At 46.3% G+C, this 24,017-nt stretch overlaps 1 protein-coding gene across 1 annotated transcript in view; it reads left to right on the top strand.

Moving 5' to 3' along the window:
• LOC144671687 (transmembrane protein 88-like) overlaps nucleotides 1-21,506 on the top strand; it is a 27,581-nt gene extending 6,075 nt beyond the window's left edge. The window contains exon 2 of the mRNA XM_078533703.1: nucleotides 21,233-21,506. Within this exon, the coding sequence (XP_078389829.1) occupies nucleotides 21,233-21,499 (267 nt within the window). The 3' untranslated portion in view covers nucleotides 21,500-21,506. The remainder of the gene's footprint in view (nucleotides 1-21,232) is intronic.
• The last annotated feature ends 2,511 nt before the right edge of the window (nucleotides 21,507-24,017 follow it).

The following is a 24,017-nucleotide window of genomic DNA, read 5'->3' as shown; positions in this document are numbered from 1 at the left end:
TACACTTTTTCTCAAAATATGAAATTATTTACACAGATAAGCAATTTACAAATTCAGTCTTTCTGGGGGATTCCTTGTGTGTGTAGAATGTCTCAGCTCTACAACTTCAGATATTTTGTCAGAAACCTCCTTTTCTGGTGTTGTCCCAACATCAGGTTCTTCGGTGGGCACCTGCAAATCTGTTTCCTCAACTCTTGTAGATACAGCTGATCCTTCAGACACATCTGTACTCAGTTGAGTTCTTTCAACAGGAGATATTGACGCAGTTGTGAGGAATCATTTCCTGATACTTTGTTTCTCTCCTCCTTATATGATCTATATGTCTTCGTATAATTCGGACTTCTACATTCACGTGGTAAGAAAGAGGTCCAGTGACCGCACTTATTTCACCTAATAACCACTTTGGCCCTTCTCCAAAATTTTTCACATATACTGTCTCTCCTACGGTAAACTTTCTGTCATGATTATGCCAATCATGTACAATTTTCTGACTTCCCTGACTCCTTTCCACCTTCCCTTTCTCCCCCCCGCCTCCCCTAAATTTGGCATTATTAAGCTCAATCTCACTCCAAGATGGCGATTCATCAACAATTCTGCAAGTGTGACACCTGTTGTCGTGTGTCAGGGATGGTTTTATAATGGAAAAGAAAATATGCTAGCTTGGTCCCTAGCTCCAGTTAATTTCTTCATTCCATTTTTGAATGTTTGAACCGCTTACTCGGCCGGTCCATTCGCAGAAGGGTGGTATGGTGAAGTTTTTACATGAGTGATACCGTTGAGGCTGATAAACTGTCGAAACTCAGCACTGCCATTATCTGATACGACCACTTCTGGTCGTCCATTGATGGCAGAACTTTGTGGTAGCTTGTCAATTGTAGCAGAAGATGTTGGTGACTTTACCTCATGTGTCATCTGTTTTGAGTGAGCATCAACAATAAGGAGAAACATTGTTCGCATAAAAGGTCCCACATAGTCAATGTGTAATCACACCCATGGCCTTTCTGGCCACTCCCATGGGTGTAAGGGAGCTGTTGGAGGTAACCTTTGCAGTTGCTGACACTGCATACAATTTTTCACTAAGCACTCTATTCATCCATTCCAGGCCACCATAGATAGCTGCATGCTATGGTCTTCATTCAGGAAATACCTGGATGGGCACTATGTAATTGAGTTAACAAAGGCTTTCATCCTTTAGGAGGAACAATCACTCGAGCTACCCACAATAAGCTACCATCCTGGCTGGTTATCTCGTAACTTCTGTGAAAATACAGATTCATTTCATCATATTCCTGTTCTTGTGACCAACCGTGAAGAACTTGTTCTCGTACTTTGGACAAGACTGGGTCTCGACTTGCCCAATCTCTGATCTGTCTAGCACATACCGGGGATGAATTGAAGAAGTTCAATAATAAAACGAGTTCTTGAGGAACTGGAACAACCTCATCGTTTTCATTCAAAGGCAAACGACTAAGAGCATCAGCATTTGCAATTTGATTTCCAGGCCTGTGGATGAAAGTATACTCATACACTGCCAGAATCAATGCCCATCTCTGTATTCTTGCTAAGGCTATGGGTGGTATAGTCCACGCTGAACAATCCTAGCAAGGGCTTGTGGTCCAAAATGGTAGTAAAATGACGACCGTGAACATGCTGATGAAATTTCCGATACCAAAGGTGATTGACAAGCCTCCTTTTTCTATTTATGAGCATCCCTTTTCCACTGTGTTGAGCATTCTTGATACATATCCAATAGGTCACTCTGTGACCATTGTCATTCAATGGGAGAACACTGCTCCCACTCCATAGGGAGATGTGTCACATGTCAGAACTAACTCTTTTCTTTGGTCAAAATGCACTGAGTGAATGAGTGTAACAGTTGCTCTATCTTTGTAAAAACTTCTTTCTGTAGTGTTTGCCAAGACCAACATTGGTTTTTCTTGAGTAGGTATTACAGGGGTGCCAGTTCTTTGACAAATTAGGCATGAAGCGTCCATAGTAATTGATCATCCCCAAGAATGATTTGAGCTTGGAGATGTTCCTTGGTGCTGGTGCCTCTCTAATGGTTCTCACTTTTTCCTCAACCAGGTGGAGGCCCTGTGCATCTACCCTGTGACCTAAATAAATTACCCCTTTCGCTTGGAACGTGTACATTTTTTTAATGAAACGCACTCCCACCTGTTAGAAACATTTCAAAACTTCTTCCAAGTTTGCTAAATGTTCCTTTTCAGTGAGTCCTGTCACTAGAACATCATCTAAATAAACTACAACGTGAGGCAATCCCTGCAGTAAGTTTTCCATTGTTGTCTGGAATATGGCACATGCAGAGGATACACCAAAAGGCAAATGGGTATATTGGTACAACCGTTTGTGTGTATTAATTGTGACGAATTTCTGGGAGGCCTTCTCTAACTCCAGTTGTTGATTAGCATGGCTCATATCAAGCTTCATGTAGGCAGTTCCACCTGCCAGTTTAGCAGACAGGTCTTCAATTTTTGGTATAGAGTATCTGTCCAACTTAGCCATTTTATTGACAGTGTCAATAATTGTAGTCTCCACAAATTCGAACACTTTGGTCAGGTTTAGGTACAGGGACTATTGGTGCTGCCCTTTCTGAGAACTGCACAGGTTGTAACATTCCCAGTTTCACTAAACAATCCAATTCGGCCTCTACCTTTTTCTGCACTGCATCAGGTACTGGTCTTGCCTTCATAAATCGGGGGGTAGAGTCTGGATCCACATGAATCTTTGCTTGAAGCCCTTGGATCTTCCTGAGTTCATCTTGGAAAACTGAGACATATTTTTTTTAGTAGCTCAGGTAGCCCACTGGCTCGGCTGGAAGATCTCAGTCCAATCCAATTTAATTTCAGCCAGTTTCATCCAAGGAAAATTGGCCCCTCACCTGCTATCACCATCAAAGGCAATTTTACTCATTGACTCCCATACTGTATAGTAACTCTGCCTATGCCTTTGATTTTAATGTCTTCTCCCGTGTAAGTTTTCAATTTGGCATCTGTTTCTTCCAAATTTAATTTATGTTCTCCATGATTCAGGTATTTAAAAGTATGCTCACCTATCACTGTAGTAGCTGCTATAATTTGCCCTCCCTGTTACATAGATTGGTTCTGTTCTTCCTACCTTTAAAGTATACAATGAATAATTATCGGAATCTGTTACTTCAGGCTCTTCTATGTTATGAATCTCACAAGGTTTTTTCTTTTGATTAAAAGTCTTGCAATGTCTCATGAGGCATCCATTTCGATGACAGCAAAAACATTTGATTTTTTTTAAACCTCCATTCATTACAGGGTTGTCTACTTCCACCTCTGTTCCATGTTTTTGCTGCTAAGTCATTTCTTTTTATTTGTCTGTAAGCTGTGTCTGCTTCCCACTTCTCATCAGAGCTGTATATTTTCGTGCTCTTTCTGGCTGGGGTTCCCCACCCAACATGGAGGACGGCGCCATTTTGTGCTCCCCGAATGACTTTAGAGTCCCTCACTGCGCCTTCCATAGCTAGTGTTATTTCCTGCGCCTTCTGAAAATCCACATTTGTTTCGGACAGTAATCTCTTCTGAATCGAATCATTTATACTGCACACCAAACGATCTCTAAGCATTTCATTTATAGATGTACCAAACTCGCAATATTCTGTTAACTGTTTCAGACTTGCCACATAACAAGCGACTGTCTCCCCTGGGGCTCTAGATCTTAAGTTTCAACCATTGCATCGTTACTAAGGGCTTGGGCTGGTAATGATTTTTCACAAGGTTCGCTGAATCATCAAAACTTTTCGAATCCAGGGCACTGGACGCCATTAAACTTTGAATCAATCCATAAGTCTTACTCCCACATGTGTATAAGACAATCGCTCACCTCTTCTCCTCCCCAGCAATGTCATTAACTTGGAAAAAGAATGCAACGTAATGAGACCAATTGCCCACCGTTGGGTCGAAAGGATCAACTCTTCCAGATTGTGGCATGCTTCGAGGGGACTGCTTCGACGATTAGGACAGAAATTCTACTGACAATTGCTGTGCAAGCTATGGTCTGATTTCAGTTCACTTGATTTCCTTCCTCGCTTTTTCTTGCTTTTTCTTCATCTCCAGTTTGTTGGATCCTGGTCATTAGTTTAGCTGGACTAATGGGTCCAGCTTGCACACTTGCTTCGGGGTGACCGTGTTAGTACCACAGACATAAGGACATAAGAAATAGGAGCAGGAGTAGGCCATTCGGCCCCTCAAGTCTGCCCTGCCATTCAATATGATCATGGCTGATCTGCCCCAGGCCTCAACTCCTCTTTCGTGCCAGCTCCTCATAGCCCTCAACTCCCCCCATATTTCAAAACTCTATCTACCTCCTCTTTAAATATTTTCTGATCTCTGATCTCTGTGGCATTCACTACCCTCTGAGAGAAGAATCTCAGTTTTAAATGAGTGTCCCCTTATTCTGTAACTATGCCCCCTAGTTCCAGATTCCCCCACAGGTGGAAACATTTTTTTATTCATTCATGGGATGAGTTAAGGGTGAGACACGTGTAATTGTGATATAGTAACCATCGTAGAGACGTGGTTGAGGGAGGGGCAGGATTGGCAGCTCAACATTCCAGGATATAGAATCTTCAGGTGAGACAGGGGAGGGTGTAAAAGAGGAGGAGGCGTTGCATTATTAGTTAAGGGGTCAGTTACTGCAGTAAGGAGAGATGATGTCTTGGAGGGAGCATCGAATGAAGCTTTGTGGGTAGAGTTTAGGAATAAAAAAGGGGCAGCCATATTGTTAGGTGTTTATTGTAGACCCCCAGATAGTCAGTGGGAAATTGAGGAGCAAATATGTGCACAATTTGCAGGGGTGTGTAAAAACCGTAACAATAGGGTAATTATATTAGGTGATTTCAACTTTCCCAACATTAATTGGGATAGACATAGTGTTAAGGGCTTGGATGGAGTGGATTTCTTGAAATGCGTACAGGAGAACTTTTTAGGTCAATATGTAGAGGGTCCAACAAGGGACGGCGCAACTGGACCTAATTCTGGGGAATGAAGCCGGACAGGTAGCTGAGGTGGTGGTGGGGGGGGCATTTTAGTGATAGCGACCACAACGTGGTACAATTTAAGCTTGTTATGGACAAAGAAATCGACAAGTTGCAAAAAAATGTTTTGGATTGGGGGAGAGCGGATTTTAGTAAAATAAGGCAGGATCTGGCTAGGGTAGAGTGGGAACAGCTACTTGTGGGGAATCTACAGAGGAGCAGTGGGGGGCGTTCAAAAAGGAAATGGGGAGGGTTCAGGCTCAACATGTTCCCTCTAGGGTGATAGGAAGGAGTAACAAGCCCAGAGAACCATGGATGACCAGAGATATTCAGGTTACGATGAGAAGGAAAAGAGAGGCTTTTAGCAGGTACAAGGGAAGCAAATCAGCAGAGGCATTAGTGGAGTACAGAAAGTGTAGGGTGGAGCTTAATAAAGCAATTAGGAGAGCAAAGAGGGGATATGAGAAAGCTCTGGCTGGTAAAAGTAGGGAAAATCCCAAGATATTTTATAATTACATCAATGGGAAGAGGATAACCAGGGAAAGAGTAGGGCCCATTAGGGACCAAGGGGGCAATCTATGGGTGGAACCAGAGGATATCAGAAGAGTGTTGAACGAATACTTCACATCTGTCTTCACCCAAGAGAATGAGGATGAAGATATGGAACGCGGGGAGAGAGACTGCGAGGTTCTTGAGCAGATTGATATAGGGAGTGACAAAGTATTGGAGGTGTTGGCAGGCTTAAAAGTGGACAAACCTCCAGGTCTGGATGATTTGTGTCCCAGACTGCTGAGGGAGGCAAGGGAGGAGATCGCAGGGGCTCTGACCCAAATTTTTAATTCCTCTCTGGCCACAGAGGAGGTGCCAGAGGACTGGAGAACAGCTAATGTGGTTCTGCTATATAAGAAGGGTTGTAGAGAAATGCCAGGGAACTACAGGCCAGTGAGTCTCATGTCAGTGGCAGGGAAACTATTGGAGAAAATTCTGAAGGAGAGAATCTATCTCCACTTGGAGAGGCAAGGTTTGATCAGGGATAGTCAGCATGGCTTTGTCAGAGGGAGGTCATGCCTAACAAATTTGAATTTTTTGAGGAGGTGACCAGGTGTATAGATGAGGGTAGTGCAGTTGATGTAGTTTATATGGATTTTAGCAAAGCCTTTGACAAGGTCCCACATGAGAGACTAATAAAGAAGGCAAATGCACATGGGATACAGGGTAATTTGATAAGGTGGGTTCAAAACTGGCTTAGTTGTAGGAGGCAGAGGGTGATGACAGAAGGATGCTTTAGTGACTGGAAGCCAGTGTCCAGTGGCGTACCACAGGGATTGTCATTTATATAAATGACATAGATGACTATGTAGGGGGAGCATTAGTAAGTTTGAGGATGACACAAAGATTAGCTGGGTGGTTAACAGTGAAGTTGAGTGTCTTGGGTTACAGGAAGATGTAGACGGGATGGTCAAATGGGCAGATAAGTGGCAGATGGAATTTAACCCTGAAAAGTGTGAGGTGATACACTTTGGAAGGAGTAATTTGACAAGGAAATATTCAATGAACGGCATGGCACTAGGAAGTTCTGAGGAACAAAGGGACCTTGGCGTGTGTGTCCATAGATCTCCGAAGGCGGAGGGGCATGTTAGTGGAGTTGTGAAAAAGGCATATGGGACACTTGCCTTTATCAATCGAGGCATAGATTACAAAAGTAGGGAGGTCATGCTGGAGTTGTATAGAACCTTGGTGAGGCCATAGCTGGAGTACTGTGTGCAGTTTTGGTCGCCACATTATAGGAAGGATGTGATTGTACTGGAGGGGGTACAGAGGAGATTCACCAGGATGTTGCCTGGGATGAAACATTTAAGTTATGAAGAGAGGTTGGATAGACTTGGGATGTTTTCATTGGAGCAGACTGAGGGGTGACCTGATCGAGATGTACAAGATTATGAGGAGCATGGACAGGGTGGATAGGGAGCAGCTGTTCCCCTTAGTTGAAGGGTCAGTCACGAGGGACATAAGTTCAAGGTGAGGGGCAGGAGGTTTAGGGGAGATGTGAGGAAAACTTTTTTACCCAGAGGGTGGTGACGGTCTGGAATGCGCTGCCTGGGAGGGTGGTGGAGGCGGGTTGCCTCACATCCTTTAAAAAGTACCTGGATGAGCACTTGGCACGTCATAACATTCAAGGCTATGGGCCAAGTGCTGGCAAATGGGATTAGGTAGGTAGGTCAGGTGTTTCTCACATGTTGGTGCAGACTCAATGGGCTGAAGGGCCTCTTCTGCACTGTGTGATTCTTTGGATGTGAGCTTTGCTGGCTAAGCCAACATTTATTGCCCATCAAGAATTAGCCTTGCTTGGAAGGCATTTAAGGGTCAATCCATGGCTGTGGATCTGGCCAGTCCAGGTAAGGACAGCAGATTTCCTCACCTGAAGGACCTTAGTGAACTAGATGGGTTTTTACAACAATCGACAATGGTTTCATGGTCATCATTAGACTTTTAAATCCAGATTTTTATTGAATCCAAATTCCACCATCTGCTGTAGCAGGATTTGAACCCAGGCCCCCAAAGCATTACCCTGGGTCTCTGGATTACTAGTCCAGCGATAATACCACTACACCATCACCACCCCATATCTTCTCAACATCTACCCTGTCAAACCCCCTCAGAATCTTGTACGTTTCAATAAGATCACCCCTCATTCTTCAAAACTCTAATGAATAAAGGCCTAACCTGTTTAGCTGTTCTTGATAAAACCCTCTCTACATTACAGACTCTTACTCCAGACTACTCACTACTGACTACAGACTACTAAGGTAGTCTGCACTACTCTGCGATTGGGTAATAAGATCATGTGATTTCTATTATAACATTCTTCTTAAAGGCACATTACACATCAGATTACCACTAATAAATCCAATGGGGAATTCAGGAGAAACTCCTTTACCCAGAGAGTGGGGAGAATGTGGAACTCGCTCCCTCAGGGAGTGGTCGAGGTGAATAGTATCGATACATTTAAGGGGGAAGCTGGATAAACACATGGGGCAGGATTTTTCGCTGAGCGGGCAGGCGTACCTGACCCTCTCGGGCTTAAAGTTACGCGCGATGATGTCGGGCGAGCATCCTGATGTCATCGTGCACTCGGTCGATGGGCACATGCAGGAGTCGGCAGTGCGCATGCTGACAATTAACAGGCCTATTAAGGCCATTACCAATGTAATTGATAGACTCATAGAGTTATGCAGCACAGAAACAGGCCCTTCGGCCCATCATGTCTGTGCCAGCCATCAAGCACCTATCTATCCTAATCCCATTTTCCAGCACTTAGCCCTGTATGCTACGGCATTTCAAGTGCTCATCTAAAAAATAATAAACCTTTCACTGCCTATCAAACCTTACGGTTGGTGGGCAGGCGAAAAGGCCAAGTGGCCTTTACAATCTTTGCAAAACCTCATCCACGGGGAGAATGAGGCTTCGATCCATCATTTTTAAAAAATTGTAAAGTTTCATTAAAATTTCATATTAGCTCTGGCGATGTGGAATCTGTATGGGTAGAGCTGAGAAACACTAAGGGGCAAAAAACGTTAGTGGGGGTTGTATAGAAACCCCCAAACTGTAGTGGTGATGTTGCGAATGGCATTAAACAGGAAATTAGAGATGCATGCAATAAAGGAACATCTGTAATGATGGGTGACTTTAATCTGCATTTAGATTGGGCAAATCAAATTAGTAACAATACCATAGAGGAGGAATTCCTGGAGTGTATACGGGATGTTTTTCTGGACCAATACATTGAGGAACCAACGAGAGAACAGGCCATCCTAGACTGGGTATTGTGTAATGAGAAAGGAATAATTGGCAATCTAGTTGTGCGAAGCCTCTTGGGGATGAGCGACCATAATATGATAGAATTCTTCATCAAGATGAAGAGTGACGTAGTTGATTTTGAGACTAGGACCCTGAATCTTAATAAAGGAAACTACAATGGTATGAGGAGCGAGTTGGCTATGATGGATTGGGAAACGTTACTTAAAGGAATGACAATGGATAGGCAATGGCAAACATTCAAAGAGCGAGTGGGTGAACTGCAACAATTGTTTATTCCTGTCTGGCGCAAAAGTAAAACAGGAAAGGTGGCACTGGTGATCATCTTCCTAGATTCTATAGACTCTGGAACAGTTCCTACAGATTGGAGGGTAGCTAATGTAACCCCACTATTTAAAAAAGGAGGCAGAGAGAAAAAAGGGAATTATTGACCAGTCAGCCTGACGTCGGTAGTGGGGAAAATTCTAGAGTCCATTATAAAAGATTTAATAGCTGAGCACGTGGAAAACAGTGGCATAATCGGACAGAGTCAGCATGGATTTATGAAAGGGAAATCATGCTTGACAAATCTACTGGAATTTTTCGAGGGTGTAACTAGTAGAGTTGATGAGGGGGAGCCAGTGGATGTGGTTTATTTGCACTTTCAGAAGGCTTTCGACAAAGTCCCACATAAGAGATTGGCGTGTAAAATTAAAGCGTATGGGATTGGGGGTAATATATTGAGATGGATAGAAAACTGGTTGGCAGACAGGAAACAAAGAGTAGGAATAAATGGGTCTTTTTCCAAATGGCGGGCAGTGACTAGTGGGGTACCGCAGGGATCGGTGCTGGGACCCCAGTTATTCATAATATATATTAATGATTTAGATGAGGGACTGTAATATTTTAAATGTAATATCTCCAAATTTGCAGATCACACAAAGCTGGGTGGGAGGGTGAGCTGTGAGGAGGATGCAGAGATGCTTCAGTGTGATTTGGACAAGCTGAGTGAGAGGGCAAATGCATGGCAGATGTAGTATAATGTGGATAAATGTGAGATTATCCATTTTGGTAGCAAAACCAGGAAGGCAGGTTATTATCTGAATGGCTATAAATTGAGAGAGGGGAATGTGCAACGAGACCTGGGTGTCCTTGTACACCAGTCGCTGAAGGTAAGCATGTAGGTGCAGCAGGCGGTAAAGAAGGCAAATGGTATGTTGGCCTTCATAGCGAGAGGATTCGAGTACAGGAACAGGGATGTCTTGCTGCAATTGTACAGGGCCTTGGTGAGACCACACCTGGAATACTGTGTGCAGTTTTGGTCTCCTTATCTGAGGAAGGATGTGCTTGCTATAGAGGGAGTGCAGTGAAGGTTTACCCGACTGATTCCTGGGATGGCGGGACTGACATATGAGAAGAGATTGAGTCAGTCAGGATTATATTCGCTGGAGTTCAGAAGAATGAGGGGGTATCTCATAGAAACCTATACATTTCTAACAGGACTAGACAGGGTAGATGCAGGAAGGATGTTCCCGATGGTGGGGGAGTCCAGAACCAGGGGTCACAGTCTGAGGATATGGGGTAGACCATTTAGGACTGAGATGAGGAGAAATTTCTTCACCCAGAGAGTGGTGAGCCTGTGGAATTCGTTACCACAGAAAGTAGTTGAGACCAAAACATTGTATGTTTTCAAGGAGTTAGAGAAAGATCTTGGGACGAAAGGGATCAAAGGAAATGGGGAGAAAGCGGGAGCAGGCTATTGAGTTGGATGATCAGCCATGATCATAATGAATGGCGGAGCAGGCTCGAAGGGCCGAATGGCCTCCTCCTGCTCCTAGTTTCTATGTTTCTATGTTTCATCCTAATTTCAAACATGTCCCTGCTCATGGGTCCCAGAGCCACATGAGGGGACATGTTTTTTAACATTTTAAAAATCTTTACTTTTAATTTTCAAAACTCTTCACCTGAGTGAGGCAGCTCTGTGCCTGAGGGAGAGGCTCTGTGCCTGAGGGAGAGACTCTGTGCCTGAGGGAGAGGCTCTGTGCCTCGGGGAGAGGCTCTGTGCCTGAGGGAGAGGCTCTGTGCCTGAGGGAGAGGCTCTGTGCCTGAGGGAGAGGCTCTGTGCCTCGGGGAGAGGCTCTGTGCCTGAGGGAGAGGCTCTGTGCCTCGGGGAGAGGCTCTGTGCCTCGGAGAGAGGCTCTGTGCCTCGGGGAGAGGCTCTGTGCCTGGGGGAGAGGCTCTGTGCCTGAGGGAGAGGCTCTGTGCCTGAGGGAGAGGCTCGGTGCCTGAGGGAGAGGCTCTGTGCCTCGGGGAGAGGCTCTGTGCCTCGGGGAGAGGCTCTGTGCCTGAGGGAGAGGCTCTGTGCCTGAGGGAGAGGCTCTGTGCCTGAGGGAGAGGCTCTGTGCCTCGGGGAGAGGCTCTGTGCCTGAGGGAGAGGCTCTGTGCCTCGGGGAGAGGCTCTGTGCCTGAGGGAGAGGCTCTGTGCCTGAGGGAGAGGCTCTGTGCCTGAGGGAGAGGCTCGGTGCCTCAGCTCTGTGCCTCGGGAAGAGGCTCTGTGCCTCAGGGAGCTTTCCCAGCGCATACCCGTGAACCTGCAATCTCGCCTTTCTCCCCCCCACCCCACACAGCCAGCGCTAAATGCTGAAGCACACGTTTAACGCTGGGTGGGCTTTAACCGGCCGGCCAGTGTGAAATCGCGGTCTGGCCCCCATCGCAGGCAGCTTCCAAACTGCCCCCCCGCCAAGTCTGCCCAGCCTGCCCTACAAGGGCAAAATTCTGCCCATGAGGGAGAAAGGAATAGAAGGATATACTGTACCCCAACATATCCCACCCAGTCTAATCCCAGCCTCAGCCTCACTCCCCGTACCCCGAAATATCCACCCAGTCTAATCCCACTCTCCCCCTCACTCCCCGCACCCTTTAATATCCCACCCAGTCTAATCCCAGCCTCAGCCTCACTCCCCGTACCCCGAAATAACCACCCAGTCTAATCCCACTCTCCCCTCACTCCCCGCACGCTTTAATATCCCACCCAGTCTAATCCCAGACTCAGCCTCACTCCCCGTACCCCGAAATAACCACCCAGTCTAATCCCACTCTCCCCTCACTCCCCGCACGCTTTAATATCCCACCCAGTCTAACCCCACTCTCCCCCTCACTCCCCACACCCTTTAATATCCCACCCAGTCTAATCCCAGACTCAGCCTCGCTCCCCGTACCCCGAAATAACCACCCAGTCTAATCCCACTCTCCCCTCACTCCCCGCACACTTTAATATCCCACCAAGTCTAACCCCACTCTCCCCCTCACTCCCCACACCCTTTAATATCCCACCCAGTCTAATCCCACTCTCCCTCTCACTCCCCACACCCTTTAATATCCCACCCAGTCTAATCCCACTCTCCCCCTCACTCCCCGCACGCTTTAATATCCCACCCAGTTTAATCCCACCCTCCCCCTCACTCCCCACACCCTATAATATCCCACCCAGTCTAATCCCACTCTCCCCTCACTCCCCGCACCCTTTAATATCCCACCCAGTCTAATCCCACTCTCCCCTCACACCTCGCACCCTTTAATATCCCACCCAGTCTAATCCCACTCTCCCCTCACACCTCACACCCTTTAATATCCCACCCAATCTAATCCCACTCTCCCCCTCACTCCCCGCACCCTTTAATATCCCACCCAGTCTAATCCCACTCTCCCCTCACACCCCACACCCTTTAATATCCCACCCAGTCTAATCCCACTCTCCCCCTCACTCCCCGCACGCTTTAATATCCCACCCAGTCTAATACCACTCTCCCCCTCTCTCCCCGCACCCTTTAATATCCCACCCAGTCTAATCCCACTCTCCCCTCACACCCCACACCCTTTAATATCCCACCCAGTCTAATCCTACTCTCCCCCTCACTCCCCACACCCTTTAATATCCCACCCAGTCTAATCCTACTCTCCCCTCACTCTCCATTCCCTTTAATATCCCACCCAGTCTAATCCCACTCTCACCCTCTCTCCCCGCACCCTTTAATATCCCACCCAGTCTAATCCCACTCTCCCCCTCACTCCCCGCACCCTTTAATATCCCACCCAGTCTAATCCCACTGTCCCCTCACTCCCTGTACCACTTACTTAGATAACCCTGTGGAGAATTTATCAAATCTTTTTGACACTTGCTGTGTGCTGCTCCTTTCCTCCCTTCTCGTTGTATTGTTTATGTCTGGGGCCATCTCTCTCTCTCTCTCTCTCTCCCTCTCTCTCTCTTGTTCTTTCTCTCTATCTCTCTGGGGTTTGTGTTGATGCTTGAATCTCATGCCTTTCACACTCACTGTGTTTAACACGTGGCCACCAGTCTCTCAATGTTGGCCTTTCCCATGGAGCCCCTCACTTTGCACTTATTATAACCCCAAGCTCAGCATCAGCTCAGCATCCCTCCTGAACTTTAGTCTTCATCCCAACCCTTACTGACCCTGGGCCTTGGGCCTTGGGCCTTGGCTTATCAGGGACTTGCAGTCTCCCTGTGGATGTTTGTGTTCAAAACTCGCATTTCAGTTCTTTATTCTGATGTGGATTTCTTCTTGAGCGGAGGCTGGAGGCCTGTACATGGACACTGATTGTAGGCGGTCGCTATGGAGCCGGGGCCTACGCTCCAGTCTTGACTGCGTTGCTATTTACAGCGGTTACCACGGTGACCTTCAAACTACAGTTTAGGCAAAACTATTAATGGTCTGTACATTCTCTGTCACTTTGGGGAATGGATGGGCCAGTCTCAGTTAGGTACTAATGGTACTCAATCACCCAATTATCCCTGGGTTCCTTTTTATATCTCCCTGCTCTGAGTTCCTCTCTCTCTCTCTCTCTCTGTCCTTCTGCTTTTCCAAAATGTTCTTGTGAGGATTTTGACCACAAGTGTAGATCTGGAAACAATCTGAGAAGTCCAGCCAGTTTTGTATGTTTCAGCAATGAAACCATTTCACCAACTTTCCCAGAAATATCCAGTGCAGAAGGAGGCCATTCAGACCTTTGAAACAATTGTAACTGCTCTAACTTTGCTGTAACTCCCTGTTGTAACCCCATTGTAACTCCCTGTTGTAACTCCCTGTTGTAACTCCCTGTTGTAACTCCCTGTTGTAACTCCTTGTTGTAACTGCATTGTAACTCCCTGTTGTAACTCCCTGTTGTAACTGCCTGTTGTAACGCCCTGTTGTAACTCCCTGTTGTAACTCCCTGTTGTAACTGCATTGTAACTCCCTGTTGAAACTCCCTGTTGAAACTCGCTGTTGTAACTCGCTGTTGTAACTCCCTGTTGTATCTCCGTTGTAACTCCCTGTTGTAACTCCCTGTTGTAACTGCATTGTAACTCCCTGTTGTAACTCCCTGTTGTAACTCCATTGTAACTCCCTGTTGTAACTCCCTGTTGTAACTCCATTGTAACTCCCTGTTGTAACTCCCTGTTGTAACTCCCTGTTGTAACTCCCTGTTGTAACTCCCTGTTGTAACTCCCTGTTGTAACTGCATTGGAACTCCCTGTTGTAACTCCCTGTTGTAACTCCATTGTAACTCCCTGTTGTAACTCCCTGTTGTAACTGCATTGTAACTCCCTGTTGTAACTGCATTGTAACTCCCTGTTGTAACTCCCTGTTGTAACTCCCTGTTGTAACTCCCTGTTGTAACTCCCTGTTGTAACTCACTGTTGTAACTCCACTGTAACTCCCTGTTGTAACTCCCTGTTGTAACTCCCTGTTGTAACTCCCTGTTGTAACTCCCTGTTGTAACTCCACTGTAACTCCCTGTTGTAACTGCACTGTAACTCCCTGTTGTAACTGCACTGTAACTCCCTGTTGTAACTGCATTGTAACTCCCTCTTGTAACTCACTGTTATAACTCACTGTTATAACTCACTGTTGTAACTCCACTGTAACTCCCTGTTGTAACTCCACTGTAACTCCCTGTTGTAACTCCCTCTTGTAACTCCCTGTTGTAACTCCCTGTTGTAACTCCACTGTAACTCCCTGTTGTAACTCCCTGTTGTAACTCCCTGTTGTAACTCCCTGTTGTAACTCCATTGTAACTCCATTGTAACTCCATTGTAACTCCCTGTTATAACTCCATTGTAACTCCCTGTTGTAACTCCATTGTAACTCCCTGTTGTAACCCCATTGTAACTCCCTGTTGTAACTCCGTTGTAACTCCCTGTTGTAACTGCATAGTAACTCCCTGTTGTAACTCCCTGTTGTAACTCCCTGTTGTAACTCCCTGTTGTAACTCCCTGTTGTAACTGCATTGTAACTCCCTGTTGTAACTCCCTGTTGTAACTCCATTGTAACTCCCTGTTGTAACTCCCTGTTGTAACTCCATTGTAACTCCCTGTTGCAACTCCCTGTTGCAACTCCCTGTTGTAACTCCCTGTTGTAACTCCCTGTTGTAACTCCCTGTTGTAACTCCCTCTTGTAACTCCCTCTTGTAACTCCCTCTTGTAACTCCCTCTTGTAACTCCCTCTTGTAACTCCCTCTTGTAACTCCCTCTTGTAACTCCCTCTTGTAACTCCCTCTTGAACCTCCTCTTGTAACTCCCTCTTGTAACTTACTGTTGTAACTCACTGTTGTAACTCACTGTTGTAACTCCATTGTAACTCCCTGTTGTAACTCCCTGTTGTAACCCCATTGTAACTCCCTGTTGTAACTCCCTGTTGTAACCCCATTGTAACTCCCTGTTGTAACTCCCTGTTGTAACTCCCTGTTGTAACTCCCTGTTGTAACTGCATTGTAACTCCCTGTTGTAACTCCCTGTTGTAACCCCATTGTAACTCCCTGTTGTAACTCCCTGTTGTAACTCCCTGTTGTAACTCCCTGTTGTAACTCCATTGTATCTCCATTGTAACTCCCTGTTGTAACTGCTTGTTGTAACTCCCTGTTGTAACTGCATTGTAACTCACTGTTGTAACTCCATTGTATCTCCCTGTTGTAACTCCCTGTTCTAACTCCCTGTTGTAACTGCATTGTAACTCCCTGTTGTAACTCCCTGCTGTAACTCCCTGTTGTGACTCCCTGTTGTGACTCCCTGTTGTGACTCCCTGTTGTGACTCCCTGTTGTGACTCCCTGTTGTGACTCCCTGTTGTGACTCCCTGTTGTGACTCCCTGTTGTGACTCCCTGTTGTGACTCCCTGTTGTGACTCCCTGTTGTGACTCCCTGTTGTGACTCACTGTTGTGACTCACTGTTGTAACTCACTGTTGTAACTCACTGTTGTAACTCCCTGTTCTAACTCCCTGTTGTAACTGCATTGTAACTCCCTGTTGTAACTCCCTGCTGTAACTCCCTGTTGTGACTCCCTGTTGTGACTCCCTGTTGTGACTCCCTGTTGTGACTCCCTGTTGTGACTCACTGTTGTGACTCACTGTTGTGACTCACTGTTGTGACTCACTGTTGTGACTCACTGTTGTGACTCACTGTTGTAACTCACTGTTGTAACTCCCTGTTGTAACTCCCTGTTGTAACTCCCTGTTGTAACTCCCTGTTGTAACTCCCTGTTGTAACTCCCTGTTGTAACCCCCTGTTGTAACTCCCTGTTGTAACTCCCTGTTGTAACTCCCTGTTGTAACTCACTGTTGTAACTCCATTGTAACTCCCTGTTGTAACTCCCTGTTGTAACTCCCTGTTGTAACTCCCTGTTGTAACTGCGTTGTAACTCCATTGTATCTCCATTGTAACTCCCTGTTGTAACTCCCTGTTGTAACTGCATTGTAACTCCCTGTTGTAACTGCATTGTAACTCCCTGTTGTAACTCCCTGTTGTAACCCCCTGTTGTAACTCCCTGTTGTAACTCCCTGTTGTAACTCCCTGTTGTAACTCCCTGTTGTAACCCCGTTGTAACTCCCTGTTGTAACTCCCTGTTGTAACTCCCTGTTGTAACTCCCTGTTGTAACTCCCTGTTGTAACTCCACTGTAACTCCCTGTTGTAACTGCACTGTAACTCCCTGTTGTAACTGCACTGTAACTCCCAGTTGTAACTGCACTGTAACTCCCTGTTGTAACTGCATTGTAACTCCCTGTTGTAACTGCATTGTAACTCCCGGTTGTAACTCCCTGTTGTAACTCCCTGTTGTAACTCCCTGTTGTAACTGCATTGTAACTCCCTGTTGTAACTCCCTGTTGTAACTCCCTGTTGTAACTCCCTGTTGTAACTCCCTGTTGTAACTCCCTGTTGTAACTCCATTGTAACTCCATTGTAACTCCCTGTTGTAAATCCCTGTTGTAACTCCCTGTTGTAAGTCCCTGTTGTAAGTCCCTGTTGTAACTGCCTGTTGTAACTCCATTGTAACTCCCTGTTGTAACTCCATTGTAACTCCCTGTTGTAACTCCATTGTAACTCCCTGTTGTAACTCCATTGTAACTCCCTGTTGTAACTCCATTGTAACTCCCTGTTGTAACTCCATTGTATCTCCCTGTTGTAACTCCATTGTAACTCCATTGTAACTCCATTGTAACTCCCTGTTGTAACTCCATTGTAACTCCCTGTTGTAAGTCCCTGTTGTAAGTCCCTGTTGTAACTCCCTGTTGTAAGTCCCTGTTGTAACGCCCTGTTGTAACTCCCTGTTGTAACTCCCTGTTGTAACTCCATTGTAACTCCCTGTTGTAACTCCATTGTTACTCCCTGTTGTAACTCCATTGTAACTCCCTGTTGTAACTCCATTGTAACTCCCTGTTGTAACTCCATTGTAACTCCCTGTTGTAACTCCATTGTAACTCCCTGTTGTAACTCCATTGTAACTCCCTGTTGTAACTCCCTGTTGTAACTCCATTGTAACGCCCTGTTGTAACTCCCTGTTGTAACTCCCTGTTGTAACTCCCTGTTGTAACTCCCTGTTGTAACTCGCTGTTGTAACTCCCTGTTGTAACTCCCTGTTGTAACTCCCTGTTGTAACTCCCTGTTGTAACTCCACTGTAACTCCCTGTTGTAACTCCCTGTTGTAACTCCCTGTTGTAACTCCGTTGTAACTCCCTGTTGTAACTCCCTGTTGTAACTCCCTGTTGTAACTCCCTGTTGTAACTCCCTGTTGTAACTCCATTGTAACTCCCTGTTATAACTCCATTGTAACTCCCTGTTGTAACCCCAATGTAACTCCCTGTTGTAACCCCATTGTAACTCCCTGTTGTAACTCCCTGTTGTAACTCCCTGTTGTAACTCCCTGTTGTAACTCACTGTTGTAACTCCATTGTAACTCCCTGTTGTAACTACATTGTAACTCCCTGCTGTAACTCCATTGTAACTCCCTGTTGTAACTCCATTGTAACTCCCTGTTGTAACTCCGTTGTAACTCCCTGTTGTAACTCCCTGTTGTAACTCCCTGTTGTAACTCCCTGTTGTAACTCCCTGTTGTAACTCCCTGTTGTAACTCCCTGTTGTAACTTACTGTTGTAACTTACTGTTGTAACTTACTGTTGTAACTTCCTGTTGTAACTCCATTGTAACTCCCTGTTGTAACTCCATTGTAACTCCCTGTTGTAACTCCATTGTAACTCCCTGTTGTAACTCCATTGTAACTCCCTGTTGTAACTCCCTGTTGTAACTCCCTGTTGTAACTCCCTGTTGTAACTCCACTGTAACTCCCTGTTGTAACTCCCTGTTGTAACTCCCTGTTGTAACTCCCTGTTGTAACTCCCTGTTGTAACTCCATTGTAACTCCATTGTAACTCCCTGTTGTAACTCCCTGTTGTAACTCCATTGTAACTCCCTGTTGTAACTCCCTGTTGTAACTCCCTGTTGTAACTCCATTGTAACTCCCTGTTGTAACTCCATTGTAACTCCCTGTTGTAACTCCATTGTTCTCCCTGTTGTAACTCCACTGTAACTCCCTGTTGTAACTCCCTGTTGTAACTCCCTGTTGTAACTCCATTGTAACTCCCTGTTGTAACTCCATTGTAACTCCCTGTTGTAACTCCGCTGTAAATCCCTGTTGTAACTCCCTGTTGTAACTCCCTGTTGTAATTCCCTGTTGTAACTCCCTGTTGTAACTCCACTGTAACTTCCTGTTCTAACTCCAGTGTAACTCCCTGTTGTAACTTCCTGTTGTAACTCCCTGTTGTAACTCCACTGTAACTCCCTGTTGTAACTCCCTGTTATAACTCCCTGTTGTAACTCCCTGTTGTAACTCCACTGTAACTCCCTGTTGTAACTCCACTGTAACTCCCTGTTGTAACTCCACTGTAACTCCCTGTTGTAACTCCCTGTTGTAACTCCATTGTAACTCCCTGTTGTAACTCCCTGTTGTAACTCCATTGTAACTCCCTGTTGTAACTCCCTGTTGTAACTTCCTGTTGTAACTCCCTGTTGTAACTCCACTGTAACTCCCTGTTGTAACTCCCTGTTGTAACTCCACTGTAACTCCCTGTTGTAACTCCCTGTTGTAACTCCATTGTAACTCCCTGTTGGAACTCCACTGTAACTCCCTGTTGTAACTCCCTGTTGTAACTCCCTGTTGTAACTACACTGTAACTCCCTGTTGTAACTCCCTGTTGTAACTCCCTGTTGTAACTCCCTGTTGTAACTCCCTGTTGAAACTCCATTGTAACTCCCTGTTGTAACTCCCTGTTGTAACCCCATTGTAACTCCCTGTTGTAACTCCATTGTAACTTCCTGTTGTAACTGCATTGTAACTTCCTGTTGTAACTCCCTGTTGTAACCCCATTGTAACTCCCTGTTGTAACTCCATTGTAACTTCCTGTTGTAACCCCATTGTAACTCCCTGTTGTAACTCCATTGTAACTTCCTGTTGTAACTGCATTGTAACTTCCTGTTGTAACTCCCTGTTGTAACTCCACTGTAACTCCCTGTTGTAACTCCCTGTTGTAACTCCATTGTAACTCCCTGTTGTAACTCCCTGTTGTAACTCCACTGTAACTCCCTGTTGTAACTCCACTGTAACTCCCTGTTGTAACTCCCTGTTGTAACTCCACTGTAACTTCCTGTTGTAACTCCCTGTTGTAACTCCCTGTTGTTACTCCCTGTTGTAACTCCATTGTTACTCCCTGTTGTAACTCCCTGTTGTAACTCCCTGTTGTAACTCCACTGTAACGCCCTGTTGTAACCCCCTGTTGTAACTCCCTGTTGTAACTCCCTGTTGTAACTCCATTGTAACTCCCTGTTGTAACTCCACTTTAACTCCCTGTTGTAACTCCATTGTAACTCCCTGTTGTAACTCCGTTGTAACTCCCTGTTGTAACTCCCTGTTGTAACTCCCTGTTGTAACTCCCTGTTGTAACTCCATTGTAACTCCCTGTTGTAACTCCCTGTTGTAACTCCCTGTTGTAACTCCCTGTTGTAACTCCCTGTTGTAACTCCACTGTAACTCCCTGTTGTAACTCCACTGTAACTCCCTGTTGTAACTCCACTGTAACTCCCTGTTGTAACTCCATTGTAACTCCCTGTTGTAACTCCCTGTTGTAACTCCACTGTAACTCCCTGTTGTAACTCCACTGTAACTCCCTGTTGTAACTCCACTGTAACTCCCTGTTGTAACTCCATTGTAACTCCCTGTTGTAACTCCATTGTAACTCTATTTTAACTCTGCCATAACTACTCTGTGACTCTGCTGTATCTCTGTTCTAACTCTGCTATAATTCTGTTATAACTCTGCTGTAACTCTATTGTGACTCTGCTGTAAGCCTGCTGTGTCTCTGTTGTAGCTCTGCTGTATCTTTATTGTAACTCTGTTGTAACTCTATTGTGACTCTGCTGTGTCTCTACTGTAATCCTACTGTATATTGATTGTAACTCTCCTGTAACTCTATTGTAAATCTGCTGTAACTCCACTGTAACTCTGCTGTAACTCTATTGTAAATCTGCTGTAACTCCATTGTAACTCCACTGTAACTCTATTGTGACACTGCTGTAAGTCTGCTATGTCTCTATTGCAACTCTGCTGTATCTTTATTGTAACTCTGCTGTATCTTTATTGTAACTCTGCTGTAACTCTATTGTAACTCTGCTGTAGCTCTATTGTGACTCTGCTATAACTCCATTGTAACTCCACTGTAACTCTGCTGTAACTTCACTGTAAACTGCTGTATCTTTATTGTAACTCCATTATAACTCTGCTGTAACTCTGCTTTAATTCTATTGTAACTCCACTGTAACACTATTGTAACTCTGCTGTAAGTCTGCTGTATCTCTATTGTAACTCTGCTGTATCTTTATTGTAACTCTTCTGTAACTCTATTGTAACTGCTGTAACTCCACTGTAACTTTATTGTAACTCTGCATAGCTCTGCTGTATCTCAATTGTAACTCTGTAACTCTATTGTATCTGTTATATCTCTATCGTAACTGTTATACCTCTATCGTATCTCTATCATATCTCTATTGTAACTCTATTATAATGCTGCTGTAACTTGGTCCTCTCTCCCTTGCAGGTTCTGAATTCCCAGGCTGCCCACTGCAAGGAGATTTTGAATGATAACAGTTCCACGGCGCTGATGGTGGTGGGTTTTGTGTTGGTGACACCGCTGGCAGTCCTGGCTCTGGCTGCTTACTGCCGGCTCGCCCGGCACCTACAGCTCAGCCTGTGCTTCATCCCCTACAGCAAGGCCGTGTACCGGAACCTTCCTGCCTCCCACTACCGGGGGGCAGGTCTCTGCTGCCTCAGGACAGGGAAGGCCACCAGGAAAGTCTGGGTGTAGCCACCATCCGCAGCCAATGGGACGGGTGACGGCGAGTGGGGATGGAGGGAGGGGATGGGAATGGGGGGGGGTGGTGTACTATTACTGAGGGGGCAATGGGGGGAGGGCAGTCTGTACCATTACTGAGGGGGCAATGGGGGGGGGAGGCATGGTGGGGGGGGGGGTCTGTACCACTACTGAGGGGGAATGGGGGGGTGAGGGGTCTGTACCATTACTGAGGGGGAATGGGGTGGTGAGGGGTCTGTACCATTACTGAGGGGGAATTGGTGGGGGTGAGGGGTCTGTACCATTACTGAGGGGGAATGGGGGATGAGGGGTCTGTACCATTACTGAGGGGGAATTGGTGGGGGGTGAGGGGTCTGTACCATTACTGAGGGGGAATGGGGGATGAGGGGTCTGTACCATTACTGAGGGGGAATTGGTGGGGGGTGAGGGGTCTGTACCATTACTGAGGGGGAATGGGGGGGTGAGGGGTCTGTACCATTACTGAGGGGGAGTGGGATTGGGGTCTGTACAATTACTGATGGGTGAATGGAGGGGTGGCGGGGTATGTACCATTACTGAGGGGGGAATGGTGGTGGAGAGGGCCTGTACCATTACTGAATGGGGAATGGTGGTGGAGAGGGCCTGTACCATTACTGATGGGGGAACGGGGGTGGGGTGGGGGGGAGTGGTCTGCACCATTACTGAGGGGGAATGGGGCTGGGGGGTCTGTACCATTACAGAATGGGGGAGGAAATGAGGGTCTTTCCCCACAGCCCTGCTGAAGCTCTCCTGTTCGAGTGTGTATCCAATTGCCCCTCTTGAGCGTTCCTGTTGAATCTGCTTCCAGCTCCCTTTCAACTCACTTTGTTAAAAAAGAATATTCTCCTCATCTCTCCCTCTGTATTAAATCGGTGTCCCTGTGGCTACCGCCACTCCTGCCACTGGAAACGGTTTCTCCCCAGTTACCCTATCAAAACCCCATCTCATCTTGAGGGCCTCTGTTAAATCTCCCTTTAACAATGCAGCGATAATATCGTACTGCTTCAAACCGTCTCATCCGGATGGATGGGGCAGTGACCAGGCAAGCGGAGGGTCAGTGAGCTCTACCCTACCATTCTGAGTGGCAAAGTCCCACCAACCCGGCCCCACTCACAATAAATCAGAGCTAAAAACCCGCGGATGAAAAATAACCCAAGACAAATAACTTGGGAAATGCTCAGAACGGGTCAGTCAGGGGAAGGTAACAATTCAGTCCCCTGTTCTCATCCCGACAGATACTGACTGACCAATCGAGTGATCCCAGCATTCCCCACGGGTACCAGACCCCAGGAGGGAAATCATCAATCATCAAATTTGTGGGGATTTTTTTTCCCGTTTATTTAAACACTTTGATTTATTTGGTGACCGTCAGGGTCACCGAGAGCCTCTTCCTTTCCCGATTGGCTGAGGGAAGGTGATGTGGAGGGTTGGGCCAATGGCGGGTGGGGAATTGGGCCCAATCAGAGTTGGTAGCCTATCGGTTCAAATGGAGGTTTTTCCAATGACGGGGTCCTGGGTTTTACCCGGCACGGAGACCAGGATCAGAAGTTAGGAATGAAGAGTCAGAAGGTGCCTGGAGCAGGGATCACGGACCAGGAGAGCGGGCCATCTGAGAGTCCAAGTGAACGAGGCCCAGAGTCAAAGATTGAGGTTGGCTGCACATTCGATTTGAACCGAGCCGCTACGAGGAGGATGAAACCTAATATCACATCAGCTCACAGGTTCCACAAGCAAGGCAGGGCTGAATATGAATCCTAGAATGGGTACAGCAGGAGGCCATTTGGCCCATCATATGCGGGCTGGCTCTCTGCAAGAGCAACCCTGCATGGACCTCAGTTCCACGGAGAGACTGGAGAAACTGGGATTGTTTCCCTAGGAGGGTTTGGGGGTTGTTCCTGGTGTCTAAACCTCACTCACAGGAGGGGACGTGAACAATGAGGAACTGGTTCCCAGCATATGGAACGACTTGGGGGAGCAGTGGGAGCCATTAATAACAGCCACTGGATCAATAACTGTTAAGAATGTGGAGATACCTGGGGATTTGAGGATAATACGAGTGGGCCCTACACTCTCTTGAAGGGTTGGTACAGTGTGAGACAGAGAGAACCCTTCACCAACCCATCAATGCTGTACATCAATGGTCTTGACTGTCTGAGGGTGTGTTCATCCCCATAGCAACTGATTGTTGTGGAAACTCACTGGAAATAAAATAAACCTTTTAATAAAGAGAGGACAAGAGTCATGTTCCTTCTTTGCTCTTCGAGCAGGAAGGCCAGGTTAGAATGAAGCAAACTTTGCCTGGAGAGGCCTGTGTTCAGGCTGAGGTAATATCAGGGTGCTGGGTTATCTGATCAATTGGGGAAGATTAAAGGATTCGATTGGGTCAATAGAGGGAAATTCTGTTGGGGGGGGGTTGGGGTGGTGGGGTTGAAGGGGGGAAGAGTCCAGAATAAGGGGGCAGAACCTTCAAATTCGAGCCAGGCCGCTCAGGGGT

Source organism: Cetorhinus maximus, chromosome 34 (genome assembly GCF_964194155.1).
Source record: "Cetorhinus maximus chromosome 34, sCetMax3.hap1.1, whole genome shotgun sequence".
Lineage (NCBI taxonomy): Eukaryota > Metazoa > Chordata > Chondrichthyes > Lamniformes > Cetorhinidae > Cetorhinus > Cetorhinus maximus.
The sequence above is the reverse complement of the archived record's forward strand: the minus strand, read 5'-3'. Positions and strand labels throughout refer to the sequence as shown.